Source organism: Gymnogyps californianus, chromosome 20 (assembly GCF_018139145.2).
Source record: "Gymnogyps californianus isolate 813 chromosome 20, ASM1813914v2, whole genome shotgun sequence".
Classification (NCBI taxonomy): Eukaryota; Metazoa; Chordata; class Aves; order Accipitriformes; family Cathartidae; genus Gymnogyps; species Gymnogyps californianus.
The window spans coordinates 12,109,331-12,129,325 of NC_059490.1; the positions used below are offsets into that span (position 1 = coordinate 12,109,331).

The window sequence follows — 19,995 nt, forward strand, 5'->3', positions numbered from 1 at the left end:
CCGACCTTCTGATACATTCCAAATACTGCGCTCCATCTAGGAGGGAGCGAAAGGCAAGGCCAGATTTTGACCTAGCCAAAACATCTCTCCCGAGCAGGTCACTAGCCCGGAAAGGACTGCATTTTGTCTGTCTCTTCTGCTGGCACTTGTTTAGGCTGGGTGGACCGGAGTGACTACCAGGGCCTCCAGCTCTGCTGGGGCTATCTCAGCACGGCAGCCTGAGCCATGCTGGAGTGGGACAAGGCTGCTGCTGCTACGCTGCACAGCAAGAGGGGGACTCCAGCTGGCATTTTGTCTAGCAGCTTCTCCTCTGAACTCCTGACCAGATCCCCACCCCTGCCCTGAAACCAGGGGTACATTCGCTTCATTGCACTGAACACGCAAGACACACAAAGCGACTTTCTGCCCAGCCTCCGTGGGATTAGCATACCTTTTTAAACACCATTGCAAAGAGTTATCTACCAGCTGCAGACAGTCAGGAGAATGGTCAGAGGTCTAGACAACATGGCCCAGGAGGAAAGACTGAACAGATCCAGGTCATTTATCCTGCAGGAAGGAAGACTGAGGGGCCAAGGGAAACAGGTAAAAGCTTGCTGCAAAGAAGGGAACGATTTGTTCTCCCAGTCCACAAGAAATAACACCAGACTACGTATTAGGCTACTGTGGTCTGGAAACAACCGCCTAAGGAGAAGACAGTCTCCACCAGCCAAAGCCCTTAAGAACAAGATAGACAAACACTAACCTGGAGCAACATCAGAGTCACAAGTCCTGTCCAAGAGTGAGGACAGATTAGCCTTCAGTCCCTTCCAGCTGCAGGAGTTTTGAACAAGCAGGAGGCTCTTAGCACTTACAGCACTAAGAAACTGAAACAGCAGCTAAGGACATCTCTGTCCTGGGAAATAAAACCTCCCAGATCACATCCCAGTTTTCAAGAAAGTTCCTGCAAGCAGCATTGCTGCACGATTTCCCTGACCAGTATAGGCAGAGATCTTTTGCCAAACATAATACCGGATGCCACCTGAGATCAGACAGGCAGTGCTGGGACTTGCTTCCTAATACAGTTCTGGCTTGGAAAAAGAAATCCTTGTACAGAATCCTACAGTGTGTAGCCGGGGAGGAAAAATAAAAACCATCAAGCTAAGAAACCCTGCTATCAAAAAACCAAACAGACATCCAAACATCCACGGATCTTGGTATTTCTGATCTGACAGCTCTTTGCAAAAGCCACAGCTGCTCCAGGTCGATGCAGCTTTCAGTATCATTTTTGTCTGGTCCCTCTCAGAAGCCTCCACACACAAGGTGCACTCACCCTCCAGGTCTCTTCTTCTGCTCGTTTGGTTTCGTGTCTTCTGCCGGAGCCAGCTTCAGAGCACCGAGCTGTGGAGGTGCTCCCGGGTGCTGCAGGGGCTGGTGAGGCTGGGGCTGGATGGGCTGCTGAACCACATGGTGCTGGGAGATGGCCAGGACCGGCGCCGCGTAATGCTGGAGCTGCTTCGGGCTGCCCGACGGGGGTGTAGCAGCTTTCCCGTCCGGCAGAAGTGGGCCCGGCGGCCTCTGGATGACCGGCGCGACCGAAGATGCTTCCTTAGTGACACTGGGAGTGCTTACGAGGGGCTGGTGGCGTTGCACGAGCGGCGGGGACAGGGTGGTCTGGGCTGCTTGCTGGGGGGGGCTGGTGACAACAGGGATGGGAATGACTGAAATGGGGGCTGCCAGGGGCGGGGGCGGCGGGGGGGCCGGGGCTGGGGGGGAGATGGGCACCAGCAGTTCGCTCCGGGGCTCCTCCGGGGGAACGGCACTGTTCGCCCGCGGCGCGCTGGCCTTGCCGGCCTTCTTCTGCTCCTGCTCCCTCTCCAGGCGGAGCTTCTCGTGCTTCTCATTCTCCTCTGAAAGAGAAACACCAACGGTGATTAATGGCGCTTCCCTGACCTTCCCCATCCACAGGCCTCTAACCAGGCTGGTGACTAACTGCCTGCGTTTCCGAGAGGGAAGTGGAGGCCTTGGGGGGTAACGCAGCCCAGCCCACGGCACGCCCCAAACCCACGGCAGGACCTGTGCCCCTGGAGATCCATCCCGTGTCCCAGCCACGCTGCACCTTCCACTCATTGCCCCTTCACTCCAGCACGGACTATTGAAGTATAAACCACGTGCTGCCCCCACATTCAGCCCTTGAGACCAAGCTGCCGAGGCAACTCCTGGCTCCTCCGCCGTTTGCGGCAACCCCAACGTCTCCGGGGACGCCACGATCGCAGCAGCAGATGAAAAGCAAGACACCACCCGACCAGCCTCCTTCTCCCCCGTCCCAGCACCGCGTGGAGAGAAACGGCCTGATCCAGTCAATTCCCACTCCCAAGGTCCAAACCCACAAACGGCAAGGCCTTTCTGCCAAGGGCAAACATTACTGAGCTGAACAAGATTAATGGACCTTTGAGAGCTGTGGCAGGACCCAGCTGGGAGCCTGTGCCCGCTCCTCGGAGGGATCTGGTGTAAGTTCAGGATCAGTCCCCGCCTGTCCTCGCGCAAGCCCGCGGGGATGGAGTCACCACCCCAAGCAATGTTTGCTTCTACAACACCTTCCCAAAGCCCTCCCTGCTCGTGTCCCTGTGTAAACACATCACTGCGCTCTATTGTACAGCAGAAGAAATCAATCCACAACAAAACATTTTCAATTTTTCCTTTTCTATTTTTAAATCGGCAAAGAGCTACTGAGCATTTGACCAAGGAGCCCGCCCTGGCCCTGTGGCAGCCCCAGGACAATGCCGCCGTTCACTGCAGCAGTGGTCTCAATGCCCAGAGACCAGCCCTGACTAACAGCAACCTGGGGAAAAATTGTGCATTGCAGGATCGCCTCCTAAACCAGAGCCAGTGTGTGGGAGACAGGGAAACCTCATGAGACAGGCGACCCTGCTCCCAGTTCTCCCAGCACTGACCCAGGACACCCAACGGCCGAGAGAGAAACAGCAGCCGCAGGACTGCAGCTGGTCATAACCAACCACCCATGCAGGGCAGGGCAGGCTTCTTCAGTTAAAATACCCTGTATTTTATACTATCAGGTGTAAATCTTAGCTCAATGGACTTTACACTGATACAAACCCGTCAGGGCACTTTACTGCTGTGGATTTTATTCAAGCTCCTAAACTCAGCTTTGATGTGCGTACGTTCCTACATGTTTTTAGAACACTAGACAAAGTAAATGAAATCTGTGTGGCCCGACTAGCAAAATAATCCTCATTAAATGTGATCCAGGTCTCCAGCTTTAATTGTGTGAACATGGCACAAATTAAATTTATTTATACAAGTCCTGTGGCGCCAGTGGCCCTGGCATCTAGACATCTCACAGCCTTAATCAAATACCTCCAAACCCGCTGTCCATGAAACTCAGCGGATCCCATTCCTAACAGCCTCCAAGGAGTTGCAACAAAAAATGGTGCACCAACAGCATGCTTTGAGCTAAAGAAATGACACATACAGTCTGGTATCCTCTCTTATATAGTGGCCAGTATCAGGTAATTCAGAGGAAGCTCTAAGAAACATCCCAAAAGAGCCTGTCCACAGGGGAAGCTTGGGCTTGACCTAAACACTGAAGTCGGAGTGTCTATTTAGGAAATTTGATAGAAAAGCCTGTATACTGCAACCTGGAATTACCAGGTTACGCTCAAACCCCCGATTAACTTCAAGAAGCAGCTGTATTAAATACAACAAGTGGAACAAGGGGAAAAGGGCCCCCCCGGTAAGGCAACCTCACCAGCCACGGAGCTGCCCAGCCCTCACACACCACCCGAGGGGCCCTGCCGCTGCTTGTGTACAGCTTTTGATTTTGAGGGGTGTAGTGCAAAAGCAAGAGAGCGCCATAAAGGGAACAAAACTTTCATTCCCGATTCTGAATGACCTTTGGTACATGTGACTGCACAGAGTCACTGTCCCTGATTCACAGACAACATGATTTCCTGAAGTTCCCTTCAGCCCAGGATTTCTACAGCATACATCGTATTTCCTCCAACCTTCATTAAAGCACTTTGGCCCAACTCTGCTCGCTGGCTGCCTGAACAACTCTGTCCGGAGCCACACCAGGCCTGCAGCAAAGCATCCGAGACCCCCGGGAGGAGGAGGCCAGCGAGGAGCGCCTGAAGAGACACGCAGCATGAGCTTCAGGGAAGGCAGCCCGGCACCGTACCTGCTGCCAGAGGGGAGAAGGAGGAGAACTTCAAACCTTACAAACCTCAGCAGCCCTAGTTCAACTCTCAGCTGCAGCAACAGCCCGAACACACACGCCTTACGAGACCAGGAACGGGGTCAAGCACCCAGCTGACAGGCTAAATACTGTCCAGCACCTACACGAGGAGAAAGCAACACCTGGATTGAGCTCCAGCACCCGGGCTGCATCTCCAGCCTCTAACCCTGCGGCACTTGGAAAGGCACCATGTGAAACTCGGTGATCTGGAAGGAGTTCACATCCAAAGAGCACTTCTCCCATGGTTGCCTGAGACTCAAATCCAAAATTTTAATTCAACTCCTTGTACCACCAAGTAGGAGGGGAAGTGAGCTCAAGACCTGACTGACTCCAAAATGTGAGGCTGTTTAAACAGAACCTCAGTCTCTGAATGCAGTATTTCTCTACATTTTCTCAAAATATTTCAGGGTAATTATCAACATTTCCTTAAAGGAAGTAGTAAAGCAGGGCAGGGTGGCAAAAACCCCAGCAGGAATCCCCTGATGTAAACAACATAAATCTTAGCTACCAATGATTTCAGACTGGTTCAACTGAACATTAATAACTAATAAATAAAAGCCCTTTGTCTGCAATTCTTTTGCTCCACTTTGCCGCTTGGTCTGCGGCCAGAGCCAACGCGATGGCCCTGGCACAGGATGCATGAGGAAATTCAGCCCCGGTGACCTGCTGACTAATCATGTTTTCTATGTGCGTGTTCGGCCACGCAGGCAGCGCCGGGGCGGCACAGGTAGCTGGCCTCTGGGAGAGGGAGAGCGTCCCGGCGGCCGACCCGGCGCCAGCCCCTGCCGGGCACACGCCGGACGAAAGACCGCACAACTTCCACCTAGACGTAAAACTGCACCGTGCCGGACAGGAGGGCAGCAGCAAAGAAGTCAATTAATGGAAACTCCCGGCACAGCTCGAGGTCTGATGAGGACAGCAGAACCTGCCCATGCTGAATGCACTCCTGCACTGGCTTCTGGCGCTAACGTCGCGACAGCAGAGGAGAGGATCTGGAAAGGAGACCTGCAGCTGAGGTCTGCACCGATGGCAATGCTTTCCAGTGCACAAGCAGGAGTCGGCAGTGAAATTCCTACGACAAGTAATTTTCATTCATCAGGGAAGCCAAGAGAACAGGGAAGTAAGGTTACAAGCATGCATTACTGATCAGAAATATTTATGTAAATGTCTCTGCAAAGCAGGTGCAGCCCTCAGGCTGCTGACAAGCTGCCAACAAGGCCTTTGGTGTTGCAAATCTTGAGCTCCCCTGAGCTAAAGAGTTTATTTCAAGGATTTTTTTTTTTTTTTTAGCCAAAATCTGACACCAGTGAGCCACTGTCCTCTGTGTCTGACTCATCCACAGGCAACAAGGAACCACGCTATCAACCCCTCCCGCCAGCAAGGGGATTCAAGGGTCTCTTAAGGCACCTCTTCCTAACACACAGACACCTTCAGGACAGAAACACTTCCATCGAGCTATGAAGATCTCTGTCTCCTGCTCACTTTGTACTCACACCTTGCAAACAAACTAAAGACACGCTTTAAAAAAGCCCCCTAGAGCTCTTTGTTTTTCCATATGAAATAAGTTCACCCACTTTCCTTCACAGATACAGATAAAAACAATGAACGGTAACCGGTGCGCTGTGTGCTCAGATGCACGCATGGCTCATTCTTTGCACTGCACTCGGTACATGAGCTTCTGCAAGCCCAGTATGGAAAAAGCAGGCAAGGCATAGGGCATTTTCTTGGGCTAAGAGGGACAGATGAACCGGAAGGTACACACCAAAATGATGTGTAATTTCCACTCATTCTTGACACTCTCATCAAAGGGACTGAGGACTGAAAAAACCAAGGGAGCGAACCAGCGCTGTGAACCTTCAGGGGGTCTGAACCACAACCGAGGCACAAGGGGACAAGGAACCTCACCCTGCCCACACCACACCACCTGCCAAAAGGCCCAGGTCGCGAGAGCAGGGCACCTCAGCTTCCCGGCCAAGCCACCCAGGCGGTACACCGTAAAGGAGGACGACAGCAACACCAGCAGCAACAGGACAGAACAGCAAATCTTGTCACAGGACACAGAAACAGGGTCAGCATTCCTAACCGATGGACTGGTGCTATTTTACAGCCCTGATGGTCCAGGAACACACAGTGCCAGGCACTCTTAACTTTGTTACCTAATAATCTGCCAGGTTTAAATTTATCTCCTCCCGTTTGCCTGTCCTGGAAATGCCACCCATCTGTAACAGCAAGCACGGCCAGCAAAGGGAGCAGCCGTGCAGGCAGCACTGCACGTGCCTCCTGGGCTGGCAGCGTGGCCCGGCAGTGGCCAGGGTATGTCACGGAGCCTCCCACCTAAGTCATGCTGCAACAGCACTGCATAAGCATGCCTTTAAGGAATTTCAATGCCCTTTTTAATGCTCCTATTTTCTTACTAGGGACACTATCGGTACTTAGAATTTATCAACGGCATGTGCCATTGCATAATCAAGCATCTACGTATGCTTAAAGGTCCCTCCCCAGTACAGAGAGAGAATATTACTTAACTCCATGAACAGTTAGGCATTGGCAGTTCTGTGGTGTAATTTTCTGAATAGTCTGAAGTGTTTCTCTGAATCATTCAATGCTTCTGGGAGCTTATACTGCACACCATGAACCGCTACAGACCCGGAGGAGAGTGCCCTGGATTTCACTCACACCGGTTCTACAGCAGCGTCACCCACAGGAGTCACTCCTGGTTCATACCAGGAAAGCGCTGGGGACAGAAGAGTCTCCAGATTTCTTCCATTTCCGAGGCCGGCTCGGCCGCACTCGGGGAGGGGGACCGCCATGCTGAGAGGAAGGGCAGGCTGCAGCCTGAAGGCTGGTTTCTGTTTCTGCAGGTCCCAGACTGCGGAGGGGAGAACCAGGAAAGAGAAGATAAGAACAGAGTCAGCAGTACCGGAGACCAGTAATGCTCAGCCTGAGCCAGGCAAACTCTGAGTCATAACTAAGGCTGCTGACACAAGAGGCTACGCCAGCAAACAGCCGCTGGCGCTTTCAAGAGCCTAGAAACAAGCTGGAGGACTGAGACTCCTTTGAAATTGTGACTGCCTTCTCTGAGCCCCTCTGAATTTTGGTTGAAAACAGCACAACAGAAGCCCAACTTTTCTCTCCCATCTTTGCTAAAACCGCTTTGTTTGGGGTCCATCGCTTTGCACTACTGCTTCTCCATCAGTAAAGTGGCAGCCCCGAGAGACAGCACTTCTCTCCAAAACCCTCCGGGCTCCCGGCTGTGGCTGCAGCAGGCCCTCACCAGTGAGACCACAGTAAAGAGCTGGTTGCAAGGCACCTGACGACTCTTCAATAAGACCGCTCACTTGGTGCTGCTCATCTAGGTGCCGTGTTCAGATTTCAGCCTGCTACCAAAACATCCCTTTTTCCTGCCTATTCACACAGACTGGGCCACATTGTCTTCTTAAAGAAAGACTAAACCGTATTTTCAAAGCATGCTATTCACAGAGGATACTGAAATGCTTCATGATTAGAAATCAGAAGCTCGTGATACACTCCAGAGGAGCGAGAGCTAAGCCAGCCCTCCTGGGATTTCAATTTCAGGGTTTTAGAGACCCTAGCTCCTACCTGCTACTCTCTCTGCTGACCTATCCTCACTACACTGGCACACCACACACTCTTCATACCTTATCTGCAGACGATGTCACCATTCACTATTAACAACAAAAATACTCGAATCTCCATTTTCTCAGCCAGAAGATGATGACACATTCATGTCATACCTGTAAAAGCAAAGGAAAATCAGCCTTCACATAAACTACCCCTCCTTAGCAGCAACCAATACAGACCATTAATGGTTTCAGCATGACGGGCTTATCTGTAACTCTTAGAAATCAGTGACCTCAGTATCCAAAACTGAAATAAGTTAGAGAAATGACAAGGTGATCCTCTTGCCTGATAAAACCTAGGGAGCAGACAAGCTTTATTCCTACTTTATGGAGACAGATGGCTTACAAGGAAGTGAGTATTTCCTTTCAACAAAACCATCGCAGCTCCTGGAATGCAGAAAGGAAGGTTGGAAAGACCCTCAAGAAATCTTGCAGTTCATCTCCCAAGTCCCAAAGAAGAATCAACCATAACTAAAGAATACCTGGCAGACGTTTCTCAAAGCAACAGCTTCTCAAATCTCTATGGATAATTTACATTGTGCTTTTATTTGCTATTCCAGTGCTTAACTGAAACCCTGAATCAGCTCCACATAGTCATTTTAGCTGCATTTTAGTTACAACTAACTCTTAGCGGACAGAAGAAAGAAATAAAAGGGCCAGGATTTAGCAGTACTACAAAGGAAAAGAAAACAGATCAAGACTGCTAAAAAAATAAAACCATTGTGGACAGCCTTATATATAGACAGACCACCCCAGTGCCTTCAAGCCGCAAAGGTGTCGAGCATGCTGCGCGCTGTTTCTCCTGCAGCACCGAAGCTTGGCAGGCTGGACTGATGTAAAACTCTTGTTGTACCTTTCTGCGGAATTCAGGATAAAGTGCAGAAAAGCACTGGCTCTGACAGGCGGAGCGGGCACCAACAGCACACGATTGACTACTGACTGCTCCATCGCCTGAGGAGCTTCACCTGGGCAGACAACCAGCAGAGCTGTTTCTATACGAGATGCTGTCTCAATGCTTTTCCATTGGGCATTGGCATTTTTAAGAAATAGGCAGACAAAGTAATGTGTCCTGATGAGCCGTTATTTGCAAGTTGAACAGCTTCTGTGTCGCAGTTCAGAGCAAAAAGCGGCACTGAGGACAGGCAGGATCCAACCCCACCTGCTCCAACGCACACGAGGAAACTGCAGTCTCCCCTTCTGGCCCTGGGACAGCGTGGCGCACTGAAGTCTGCAGAAACACAGCAAACGATGATGCGCTTTAAATGTACTGGTTGGAAAAGAATGGCAAACATGAGCTGACTTAATAAACCGTGTTACAAACAAAATATGTACTCTTAAAAGACAACAAAAAGCCCAGACACCTGACGTGCCCACAGAAGAGACTCCGAGACCTCACTTCATCCACCGCTCACAAGCAGGTCTCAGACCCTCAGCATGCAAGTGGTCTGCAAACTTCTTTAAGTCAGACAACACACTGCTTGTATTTTACACATGGTAGAAACTGAAGCAAAGACAGGTTAAATGACTTCATGTCACACACTGAGTCATGGCAAAACCGGATCTGTTGGTTAATTACCAGCCTGTTAGGTAAGCGTATTTGCTCAGCCCCAGTCCACATAACATTCCCCCCGTGACAAGAACAGCCCACTGCTGCACCTTCATCCCAGGGCTGTGCCAAGGGTTGTTTTCACAGGCTGCTCACACTAGTCAGCTCTCTTCTCAAGGAAATGAATGGAAATGTGCAGATTACCCTTCAGAATCCTATCTCCATACTTGAAAAAGAAAAGGAGATAAGAACCCAAGGGTGTCTGCCCATCAAAGCACAATACACGTGCAGCTTTCCTCGATCACCCAAATTGGCTGCACCAGGGCAGTTATCTCTGCCATCTCTGAATTCACACAGACATTGCTCTCAGTCACAGAGCGAGGCTCTTCCCAAAGTTAACGTCTTAACTCACGGAGTCTTAACTCACGGAGTCAGCGTGCCAGTACCCCAGGAGGAAGAGCAGGTTCTCGGAGCAGGCCACATCCTCCTCCAGCACACATTACAGCACCACTGCAATTCTGCCCACCTTCACAACAAAACCCTTGAACCTACAGCATCGTCTGCCAATGGTCCAGGCATGCACTAAACGTGCGTTCCTCATCAAAAATACTTGGTACGGTCTTTGTTTGCTCGGCTTCCTGCAAATGGACAAGAGTCCGATCTACATCACACCTAAAACTACAGCATGTCCTCACAAGCAAGATCCTGCCAGGATCCTGAACCAGGGAGTATTGGTGCTGCAGTGGGAAAACCTAGTGTCTTTTGAGCTGCAGAAATACTCAGAGATTGGTCTGGAGACTTCATGAGTAAGGATGCACTTCTAACAAGCTAAATGGGCATATGAAGGAAATAGAATCAAGATTGTGACCAAAATTTCCTACAGTGGACATCGAATTCAGATGGTCCTGTTCATACAAGGCGATTTTGGAAAGGTGGGAGTGAGCACTATAGAGTTTGATCCCCTTCCCAGCATCTCTCACTAGCCTGAGCAGAACCAGCTCCCAGGCGCCAATCCACCCTGCCAAGGTCACGCCAGACAGTCTCCCTCTGTCACTTGCCTCTTCTACGTACAGAGATACAAACACACTGCCCAGGGACAGTGGGAATCCCATTACCAGCAACAGCACTTAGGTACAGTTCCAGGTAGCACTATCTGTGTGATGCACCAGGCATAACACACGTGCTAACACATGGCACATCCATTGCCTTCTGCAGGGTTATCACCACCTTGTAGGCTCTCATGAGGTCCCATCAGATACACATCATGCTTCTACATACAACCCTGAGCATAGAAACACAAGAGGGAACTACCTGCTTTATCAGGTGCTGCTATGAAAAAGATCAGAGGCCGAAGGAAGGACAGGGAAAGCCCAAGGGAATCTTTAACTAGCAAGTAGAGTGAATTGTACCATCTGCAATAAGACAGACCTGATTTCAGTACGAAACACTCCTTATTCATCCCTATCCCATCCTCTGCAATGTAACGCAGGCAGCTTCCAGTCGGGAGATGTTGTGATGTTCAGCGAGTCTTGGGGCTTTCTATACTCCAACCTCCACATGCAGCTAGACAGGAGAAGGGGAACCAGAAAGCTCGGCTTTACTTCTTGCCTTATCAAGGCAGCGCTTTAGGTAAGGCACTTCACATCCCTGCACCTCAGCTCTTCCACCTGTGACCTTTCAGAAGTGCTGCAAAATTCAACTAAGGACTATAAAATGCTTTGGTGTCCCTTGGTGAAACAATTTATCAGCCAATGGAAGGGAAGTCTCCTTTTTATTTGGCAAGGAAGGCCTGCAAACTCTGTATGCTGTATTTTGCATTTGTATTATCGTTCCCTTTCTAAGCATACCCGTACACCTGTACATGTAGAGAAGACAGGAGGGGATGAAGATGGGAAATGAAGGACAACTTATGTGCAGTTTTACTTCTTCCCTCAGACTGCAGCTGCACGTGTGGCTCTGCCCTGAATCGGAGCCCCCAGACCAGCGTGCAGGGTGGGCAGCCAGCCCGCTCCCCAGCGCTACATATCTCAAATACCTCAAAAGCAACAAGTTAAAAACAAAGAAACCCTTTCACATATTGAATATGATTATGCTGTGGGACTCACTGCCACAAGATACCACTGAGAGGATCAGAGCTCTCTTCAATTTAAAAAGGAAAAAAAAAAAAAAAAAAAAAAGAAAAGTTTTGATGTTTATATAGCTTTGTCCAGTTGCAGGCAGCTCAGCATTTTATAGACAAAATTCAACTGACGTGCCCCACAGGCCTATGCTGTTGCTGTTGGCCTATGACGCAGTGCTGCTTCCCAAAACAATGAGATAAAAAAGTTACTTTAGTGCATCAGGAGAGATGAATTGTGCAGACAACATCAGATTTGGAAGGGGTCCTCTGCTGCAGCCAGTGTGACTCCCTTACCCTCCACCACCAGGCCTGATTGCCTACACCAGGTTTGCACTCATCGTAAAGTAAAAAAAAGGAAAAAAAAAAGAAAGGAAAAGGTGAGCACAACAGCTAGTCTAGCACTTGAGTAAAAAGATAGGTTAGGATTATGTGAGGCAATTATTTTCCAGAAGCCAGCCCGCTGTCAGTTTATTCTGTGGTTTCGGCAGGCCTATGCAGACTCCAGCAAGTGAAGCTTGCGTTCACGTCTAGCAAAGCTATTCCCGCCTGCCACTGTGGCACTGGCGTCCTCCGGGGCTGCAGCGTGGCTCTCGTCTACCCGGAAGCCTTTGGAAAAAGATAAACGCCGCACTATTTGTTGGGAGGTGCTTTAACTTCTCCTGAAAGAAATCCAGGCGGATGCGCTGCCTGCAGCACGCCAGCGGTGACTGAGGACACGGCCACACGCACCCAGAGACACTGAGGACCTGCGTGCATCCCGAGCTGGCCAGGCAAAAGCCAGCTGTGGCCTAAAAACCCTACGGGGTTTCTGGAGATGCATCTCAACATCGTACTCGTGGGACCTGTAGAGAGACACCAGAGGAGGACCACACTGAGCACAGCATCGAGCCGTTGCCGAAAGACGGGTGCTGGGTGTGAGCTGGTCCTCTTCCTCACCCATCAGCACCAGGTGGGTGGCACTACAGCCACAGGAAATCTTTCTGGTCACCACATATCTTGTTATCAATCCCATGCAATTAAGATGTGTGCCAAAATGGCAGTTAGATGAGATGGGAAAAGACCAGAGCTATGCTTACTGTACGGTCACCACCCTTGCTGGCAATATTTGAAAAAATGAAAGGCTATAAACATAATTGAGCAGCACCAAGCAAAGCAGAGAGCGCAAGCTGAGCAGGCTGTAGACGAGTATCTATGGGAAAAACCCTAAGAAAACAAATATTCGTTACTTGCAATTATAAATAGATGTGTTTTCTGAGATCATGAAACATTCTTGGATTAACCCAAATTCAAAGAAATCAGCCACCCTCTAATTCAAGTCAAATGTGTCTGGAGTTTGCAAATAACAGACAGAAAAAGGATCTCAGTTTGTGGGTTTGTGCATGTGCAAACACATGCATTTACGTGCATGTGAGCCACTTGTTTACAGAAAAAGGGTTAGCAGCAGCAACATTATGAAGCATGAAAGCTCAGATGTGGACAAGAGTGCTTCAAAATCCTGACTCCCAAAACAATCAGAAACGCTGAAGTATGTGGCCCACATGGTGTACGTCCAGGGTGTGTCTGTTATTGTTTGCATTCCCATGGTGTTAATATTATAAGAAGAAATGCATAACATCAACTATCCCCCTCGCCTCCCCCAAATCTGTTGGGTTTTTTTTCCCCACAAATTAATGAGATCCAAATAACACTATTATTAATATCATCATTTACATAATGTTTGTCATCACGTAGGAGAATGGGTCTGCTGAGCATATAAACAGGAGTACAGATGACGAGCCAAACCACTGAAGTTTCACTGTCGTTACGTCTCTCTGCATATCGACATAAATCCATCATACGCATTTCTAAGAAACTATTTCCAAGTCATATAAGCCCAGCGCAAAGCATGCAGCAAAACCAAGCCTACTCACAGGATCAAACTGGGATGTGCAATGAGCACACAAGCAAAAGAGCCTCCAAAAGAGCCCACTGTTTTAAGTCAGTAAGTAGCAGAAATGTTTATGCTGTGGAAGTGCCATCAAGAGTGAGGATTCTATAGATGTAAAAATCATCAGATGTATCTGGGTAGCTGTTTAATTAATAAGCATACAATTCCCTCTAACTTAGTCTGTTACTTGCATTTCATTTGCTCCCAGTTTACTTGGGAGACAACAACCAACCACTTGTGCTGCGTCCTTCAAATTCCAGCAAGTGTTTTAGCAAAATCTGAACTCGGCTTTAACAACGAACGGCACAACTCAAGGATCCCCACGGCACTGAAGTCCCTCTCGCCCCCGAGGTCCCCATCACGACTGCACCACGTTGCCATACTCTGTCAAGCTGTTACTCTTACGGGTACATCTCAAGCTGATGTATTTAGACTCTACTTCTTTCAGCAATTTGAAATTATGTTCTCTGAAATATTAATACATGTAATATGTAATATTCAACAGGCTTTTGGGTAAACATCTTGTAAACACAGTTTGAACCATATTGTAGGCAGTGCCCGATTACCTAGGGACACAAGAAGCGACACCGCTGCGCACAGGCTGACAGCAGGGCAGGCTCCACATGAAAAGCCGCCCGGGTTTCCCTGCGGTGGGTGAGAGCGGCCCGTGGCAGGGCTTCACCCCAGCCACAGAGGCAAACCCAAACAGTGTCGCAAACAATTCCCCAAAGCAATAAACGGCCCTCAGAGAGCTGAAGGCACAGAACAAGACTTGCTCTGGTTATAAATTAAAAAAAGCAAAGCCTACGTGGTTTAATTTTCCACTGGTGGAAGAGGCTGAAGGAGCAGGAAAAGCCACGTGCATACCTGCCGGAAAACGAAACAGACCCGACCAAAGGCATCGGTTACGGCCAGGGAAACGGGACGTTTGTGTCAGGTTTGAAAGCGTTTGGACGCCACGTGCGTGCTCATGGAAACCAGCACCTCAATGAATACAGCAGGACCTGACTCCAAAGTCGAGCGCTGCTTTACGTGCAGAGCTGCGAAACGTGGCATGCGCTGCACCAGGCGGCACGCGGGTGCCCGGGGACCCCACCACCCTGCCTGCACCGCCGGCCTTCTCCTGATGCTTCGGGGGTCTCCAGTGTCACACGTAGCACCGTGCGCTACGTGGAAGGAGAGGGTAGATGTTGGGGTATGTGCTGGGGTAGATGTCGATCTCACAGCTTTGCAGACACCACTTCCCTCCCTGAAGGAAGCGATTTCATTTCAGGTTAGTCCACGGAGCTCTCCCAGCAGCTGTACGCTGCACTACTCCCCAAAGCTTGAGATTATTCGAGCTGCACCCCAGTAACTATCAACCACAAAAAGAAGTGCAAAGCAGTGACAAAAGCTGCTGGCCTGACCTCCCGGCAAGTCCAAGGAGAACGTGAAGATCCAACTGCTGTCAGCTTTCAGGGAATCCTTCTTCATCTCCTCTTTTCAGAAAGCTCTCCTTCTCAGTCACAAACTGCACACAGAGACAGTCCTCCACCGCCTCTGTCCAGCTGGGAAGGGGCCACAGCGCTCTCCGGGCAGGCAGAACGAGCGGCTATGCCTCACACGCTGCGTCTTCACGTGCAAGTACTGCAGCGCTCCACGTCGCCGGGAATCCCCGCGAAGGGGACCAGCCAGACCTTAACCCTCTTCCCTCCCAAAGCCATTCTGCTCTCCTTTCCCCAAAACCTTTCTGGTTTTTCCTTCTATCAGTTTTCTTCCTCATAAAGACAGGATGATGAACGTCTGGCTGAATGGAAGACGTTTTCCTCCTTTATTCCCAGGTTTGTAAAAGCAACAGCTTAAGTATTTATGGTATTTTACCATCTAGTTGGCGGGAGAGCCTGGACACCAGCTGGGCAGACCCACAAGGAACGACTGCAGACCACGCTCACCGTCGCGTTCGCAGGGATTCCCGTCCTGCTCTCCTGCCTCAGACCGAGCACTCTGCAGCACCTCCATCAGCTTTCGGCCCAGCAGCCTTAAATCAGTTTTATTTTACGTTTTTAATGCTGTTCCCAAATTGGATTGATTTTAAGGCCAGACTGGACTCCCAGAGTTATGCAGTGCAACTGTGGGCGTAATGCAGACCGTAAAGCTTCTCTGAACACACATTTGAAGGGGGAGGAGAGGAAGAAGGCGGCGAGGGAAGGAAGCCAATCTAGAATGCTTTATTGTTGCCCAAACAGTCTTTCCCAGCTATTTCTCTGCTTGTGCTCGCCCCTGGCATCTTCCTGTTACCCAAAGTTCAAGCGACGGGCTCCTCCCTCTCATGCCACACATCTTCCTGGTGCTCACGACTTCCCTGAAGTAGCCACGTTTGCACTGACGCCGCTGCTCCACCAGCCAGTTCAGCCCTGACATGTCTGTTGCAGCAGAAACGGTAACCGTGCGTACCGCAGCAGAACACAAAGCACCCGGCCACAACCGAGGGAGCGCTGCGCTGGGTGCTGTGCAAACTCACCCGGGCAGGTCCTACCTGGAGCGGGCTTCGGTGTAAAACAGCATCTCCGCACATCCTTGCGTGCCGCTCCTTGTAACTAGAAAGCCTGCCCGATTTTTTTTTTTTTTTTTTGGTGCATTGCCTTGCCCATGCCCCACTTAGAAATTATTCCTGCCTTCAGAGGTTGCATCCTGCCAACATGATGCAGCTAGGTCACTTCTGCCCCTCCTGCCTTGCAGCCGACAATTCTTCCTATGTATCCCAGATCCTCACTTGTTGCACCCATTTACAAAACGTTCTCATAGTGCGGGGTAGCTGGATAATAATTAATCTTTTCCAGCAGCAGAAGATACAATGGACAACCCTGCTTAAAACCAGTTCTCCAGTGCTTAACCTCTGCTATACCCAGGGCACATTCACTGTCTGTGAGCCACCGAGCTGCGAACATTAACAGCCATTGAGCACGCCTGAGAGGAAAGGCGATGAAATTGTCACAGGCTTAAGACAGGCGCACGGAGCTCCGTCACCCACCCCGCTCGGGGCTGCAGGGGCAGCTCCCGCCTCGGCTGGGGGGCCAGTGCCGGGCTAGGAAAAGGGGGCCCCTGTAGTCCGTCAGCCCCCGATTTTGTTTCTCATTCGGGAAGCCTCTTGCCCCTGCACGTCTCCGCGCTGCCTTGCTTCATAACATCTACTATCTCCTGCATGACTCATCACTGAAACAATGGGTTTGCAGCTACAGCCCGGCGGTGGCACACAAAGAGCTGCTCCCTCCCGCTCCTGCCGCAGGTACACGCTCGTGTCGCTGAGCTAACGCTGCACCACGGCTCCGCCGCCCCTCGCAGCACGCACACCGAGAGGCGCAAAACGACCCGACCGCGGCGTCTGCAGCGACCGTTCTTCAGAAGCCCTTAGCAGACGGCGGCGCCCGCCGAGCCCAGGCGCTGCTCTGCGACAGCCAGCCCCGCGGAGCAGCGGGAGCCCGGGGCAGGGCCGGCGGGGAGAGGGGCCGGGCAGGCGGCGCTGCCGCCGCTGGGGTAGCCGCTACGGCCCGGCGGAACGGGGCAGCCGCCGCGGGGCTTCCCCGGCCCCGCTGCCCCCCCCCGCCTCCCGTTCCCCGGGCGGGCGGGGCTCCCGCAGCCCCGCACCGGGCACGCCCCGCGGACCGAGGGAGGCCCGGGCACGGCCGGGCGGGCCGGGGCTCCCCGCCGGGGCGGGGCGGGACGGGGCGGGGCGGGGCGGGGCTCCCTGCCGGGGCGGGCACGGCTCCTCCGCGCGCGGGCGGGGCGGGGCCGCGCGCACGTGGTGGCGGGCGGCGCCTGGCGCGTCACGCGCCGCGGCCCCGCCCCCGCCCCGCCGGCCGCGCGGGGACACGCAGCGCGCGGCGGCGCGCCCGCGGGAGGGGCGGGGGCGGCCGGCGCCCCCCGGGGCTCGCGGCACTCGGGCTTCCCCCCCCCCCCCCCCCCCCCCCCGCCCCCCGCAGGGAGCCCCCGCCGGGGCGGCGCCGCGCCCTCACCGCCCCCCCTCTCACCCCCCCCGCCGCCGCCCGCCGCCTCCCCCCCCCCCCCCCCCCCGCCCTGTCACTTCCCCACCGCCGCCCGCCGCGGGCTTCCCCCGCCGCCGCCCCCGGCGGCAGCGCCTCGCACCCGCACCGCCGCGCTCCCCGCCTCCCCCCCCCGCCCCGAGGTGCCGGCGAGGCCGGGCCGGCGCCGCCCCCGCCCCCGTCCCCACGCCGCCGCGGCCGGCCGCGGGCTGTCAGGCGGCGGCCCCGGCGCGGCGCGGCCGGCCCCTTACCACGTGCGGTCTGCTGCTGCTGCGCCTGCCACTCCAGGAACCGCGCCGCCTCCAGCAGCGTCTCGATGCTCATGGCGCGGGCCCCGGCCGCCGCCGCCGCCGCCTCCCCGGTCGCGCGGGCCCGGCCGCAGGCGCCGCGCCGCCCCGCGGCTCGCCCCGACGGCAGCAGCGCTGGCGACAAGATGGCGGGCGGCAACAGAAACACAACAGGCGGGCGCTGGCGCGGCCCCGCTACTACGCGGCGGGCGGCGGCAAGACGCGGCGCGGAACGCGGGGCGCCGCCCGGACGGGACGGGGCGGGACGGGACGGGGCGGCCGGCCCGGCCCGCCGCGACGCGGGGGCGGCCCGACAGCCCCGCCGGCCGCGCGGGGCGGGCGCCGGACGCCGGCTCGCCCCGGGGCGGGTGCTGGACGCGGGAGGGCGCCGGGCGCGGTCGGGGCCGGGCCGGGCCGGCGGCGCAGCGCTCCGGCCGCCGGGTTTTCCGGGCGACCCTCCCCCCGCAGTGCGCTCGCGGCCCATTACAATATGTCACCGCGGCGCGGGCCAATGGGCGCGGAGGACAACAAGGCATGGAGCACCTCCACATGGGCGCCCCGCGCCGCCGCCGCGCGCCTTAAAGGGGCCGCGCCGCCGCCCCGCCGGTCGCAGACCTGCCGGACGCGCGGCGCTGCCGGGCCGGCAAGCGGCCCGCTGGCGAGCCCTGCCCGCGGGCCGCCGGCCCCCGCAGCCGGCTCCCGGCCAGCGGGGCGGGACGCCCCAGGGCGCGGGGGGCGGCCCGGCACCGGCCGGGAGCAGCGGTTCACCGAAATTCGCTTTTCTAAGTAAAGTTCCCGCAGGGCGCGCTGCTGCCGGAGCGGGGCCGTCGGCCCGGCCCGGCCCGGCCGAGGCTCCGGCGCTGCCGCCCCACAGCGGGCTGCTCCGGCGGCGCCGGGGAGCGGAGTGCGGCGAAGCTGCAGCGAGCAGGCGTGCCGCCACCGCCCGCCCCGCTGCCGCAGGCTGCGGGCTCAGAACCGAGCGGCTGGGTGGGTGCCCTGGGGGTTGGTGCGAGCGCGTCCTTGCTGGGCTCCAGCACGGGCACGCCCACGCGCACCGGAGGCGCGGGTGTCCGTCCTGTATTCCCTACCTCCAGCGGGTGGATTTGCCCCCGAAGACCCTAAAGTCAAGAAAATAAATTCTTTTAAATGCACGTCCTTTATGGACTTGGCTAGCCAGCGTGAAATCCATACTCCACCTGAAATACTACAGCTGCCACGAGTAAAAGTTTTGATCACCAACAGGCTAGGGTCTGGGCACAATTTTTCTCGCAGCAGATCTTTTTCCAAGTTCTGTCCTCTGTGCTGCTTTAGCAGAACCTTTTCTGAGCTGTTCTCGGTCACCGGCTCTGTGGGCGCGCGTGAGGAAGGGCTCTGGTGTGTCCGCCTGCCCTGCCCCGCGTCTGGTGGGGTGGCCACACGGGCAGGAAAAGCCAAGCCCTTTCTATTGAGCAAAAGCAAAGAAAGAGGGAGCCTTTTGAAAAGCGTCTACAGAAAGTCATCGCATGTAGCGCCTGCTCTTTTGGAAATACCTCGCGGTGGAGCTGAAAGTGCTGCCTACGGTCAATGTTAGCTCACGTTTTCCTTTGTAAGGCCCTTTCTTCAGTAGCTTGCAAAACTCAATTAAACTTTAATTATCCACACTGAAATTTTCCATGCTATGTATCTGCCTCTGATTGACTTAATTTTTGGGCTGGGAAAAGACACTGAAGTAAAGGGAAAAGAAACTGATTAGAAAAAACAATGCTTCTCAGGGAAGGAATGGGATTGGAAAAAAAAGATTTTCATGTGAGAATTTTCATTCCACTTTAAAAAATTAAGGAATTTACAGACCAAAAACTACACTGCGGAATGGCCACTGAAGGTGGCAAAACCAAACCCTCGTGAGCTGGGCCGTACCGGCTTGCGGAGCTCGGGGCTGGCTTCTGTAGGTGCACCCGTTCCACACCGCCTGCACCAGCGGGTCAGGACGTTGTCTCGTCCTCCTCGCTCAGCGTGTGGCTGATGGCCTCACTTATTGCACGCTCGCCAGATCTTTCTCTGCAGATGGAAGTAGTCATTTCCTCCTGGGCTTTGCCATGAACTCATCTCTGCGTTATCTGAATACCTCACAACATTAATGAGTGTATCGTCATCACTCACGAGCGGAAGATGTAGACAACGACTGTCTGTGAAAGCCTGGCTGAAGTAACTCACCTGGTACCATCAGGCAGTTGTAGCTAACGGAG

At 53.6% G+C, this 19,995-nt stretch overlaps 1 protein-coding gene across 1 annotated transcript in view; it reads right to left on the bottom strand.

Moving 5' to 3' along the window:
• The window catches only part of MNT (MAX network transcriptional repressor), a 47,135-nt gene extending 29,318 nt beyond the window's left edge, over positions 1-17,817 (bottom strand). The window contains exons 1-2 of the mRNA XM_050909045.1: positions 17,735-17,817; positions 1,310-1,886 (exon numbers count right to left, since the gene is read on the bottom strand). Of these exons, the coding sequence (XP_050765002.1) occupies positions 1,310-1,886; positions 17,735-17,807 (650 nt within the window). The 5' untranslated portion in view covers positions 17,808-17,817. The remainder of the gene's footprint in view (positions 1-1,309; positions 1,887-17,734) is intronic.
• Positions 17,818-19,995: the final 2,178 nt, after the last annotated feature.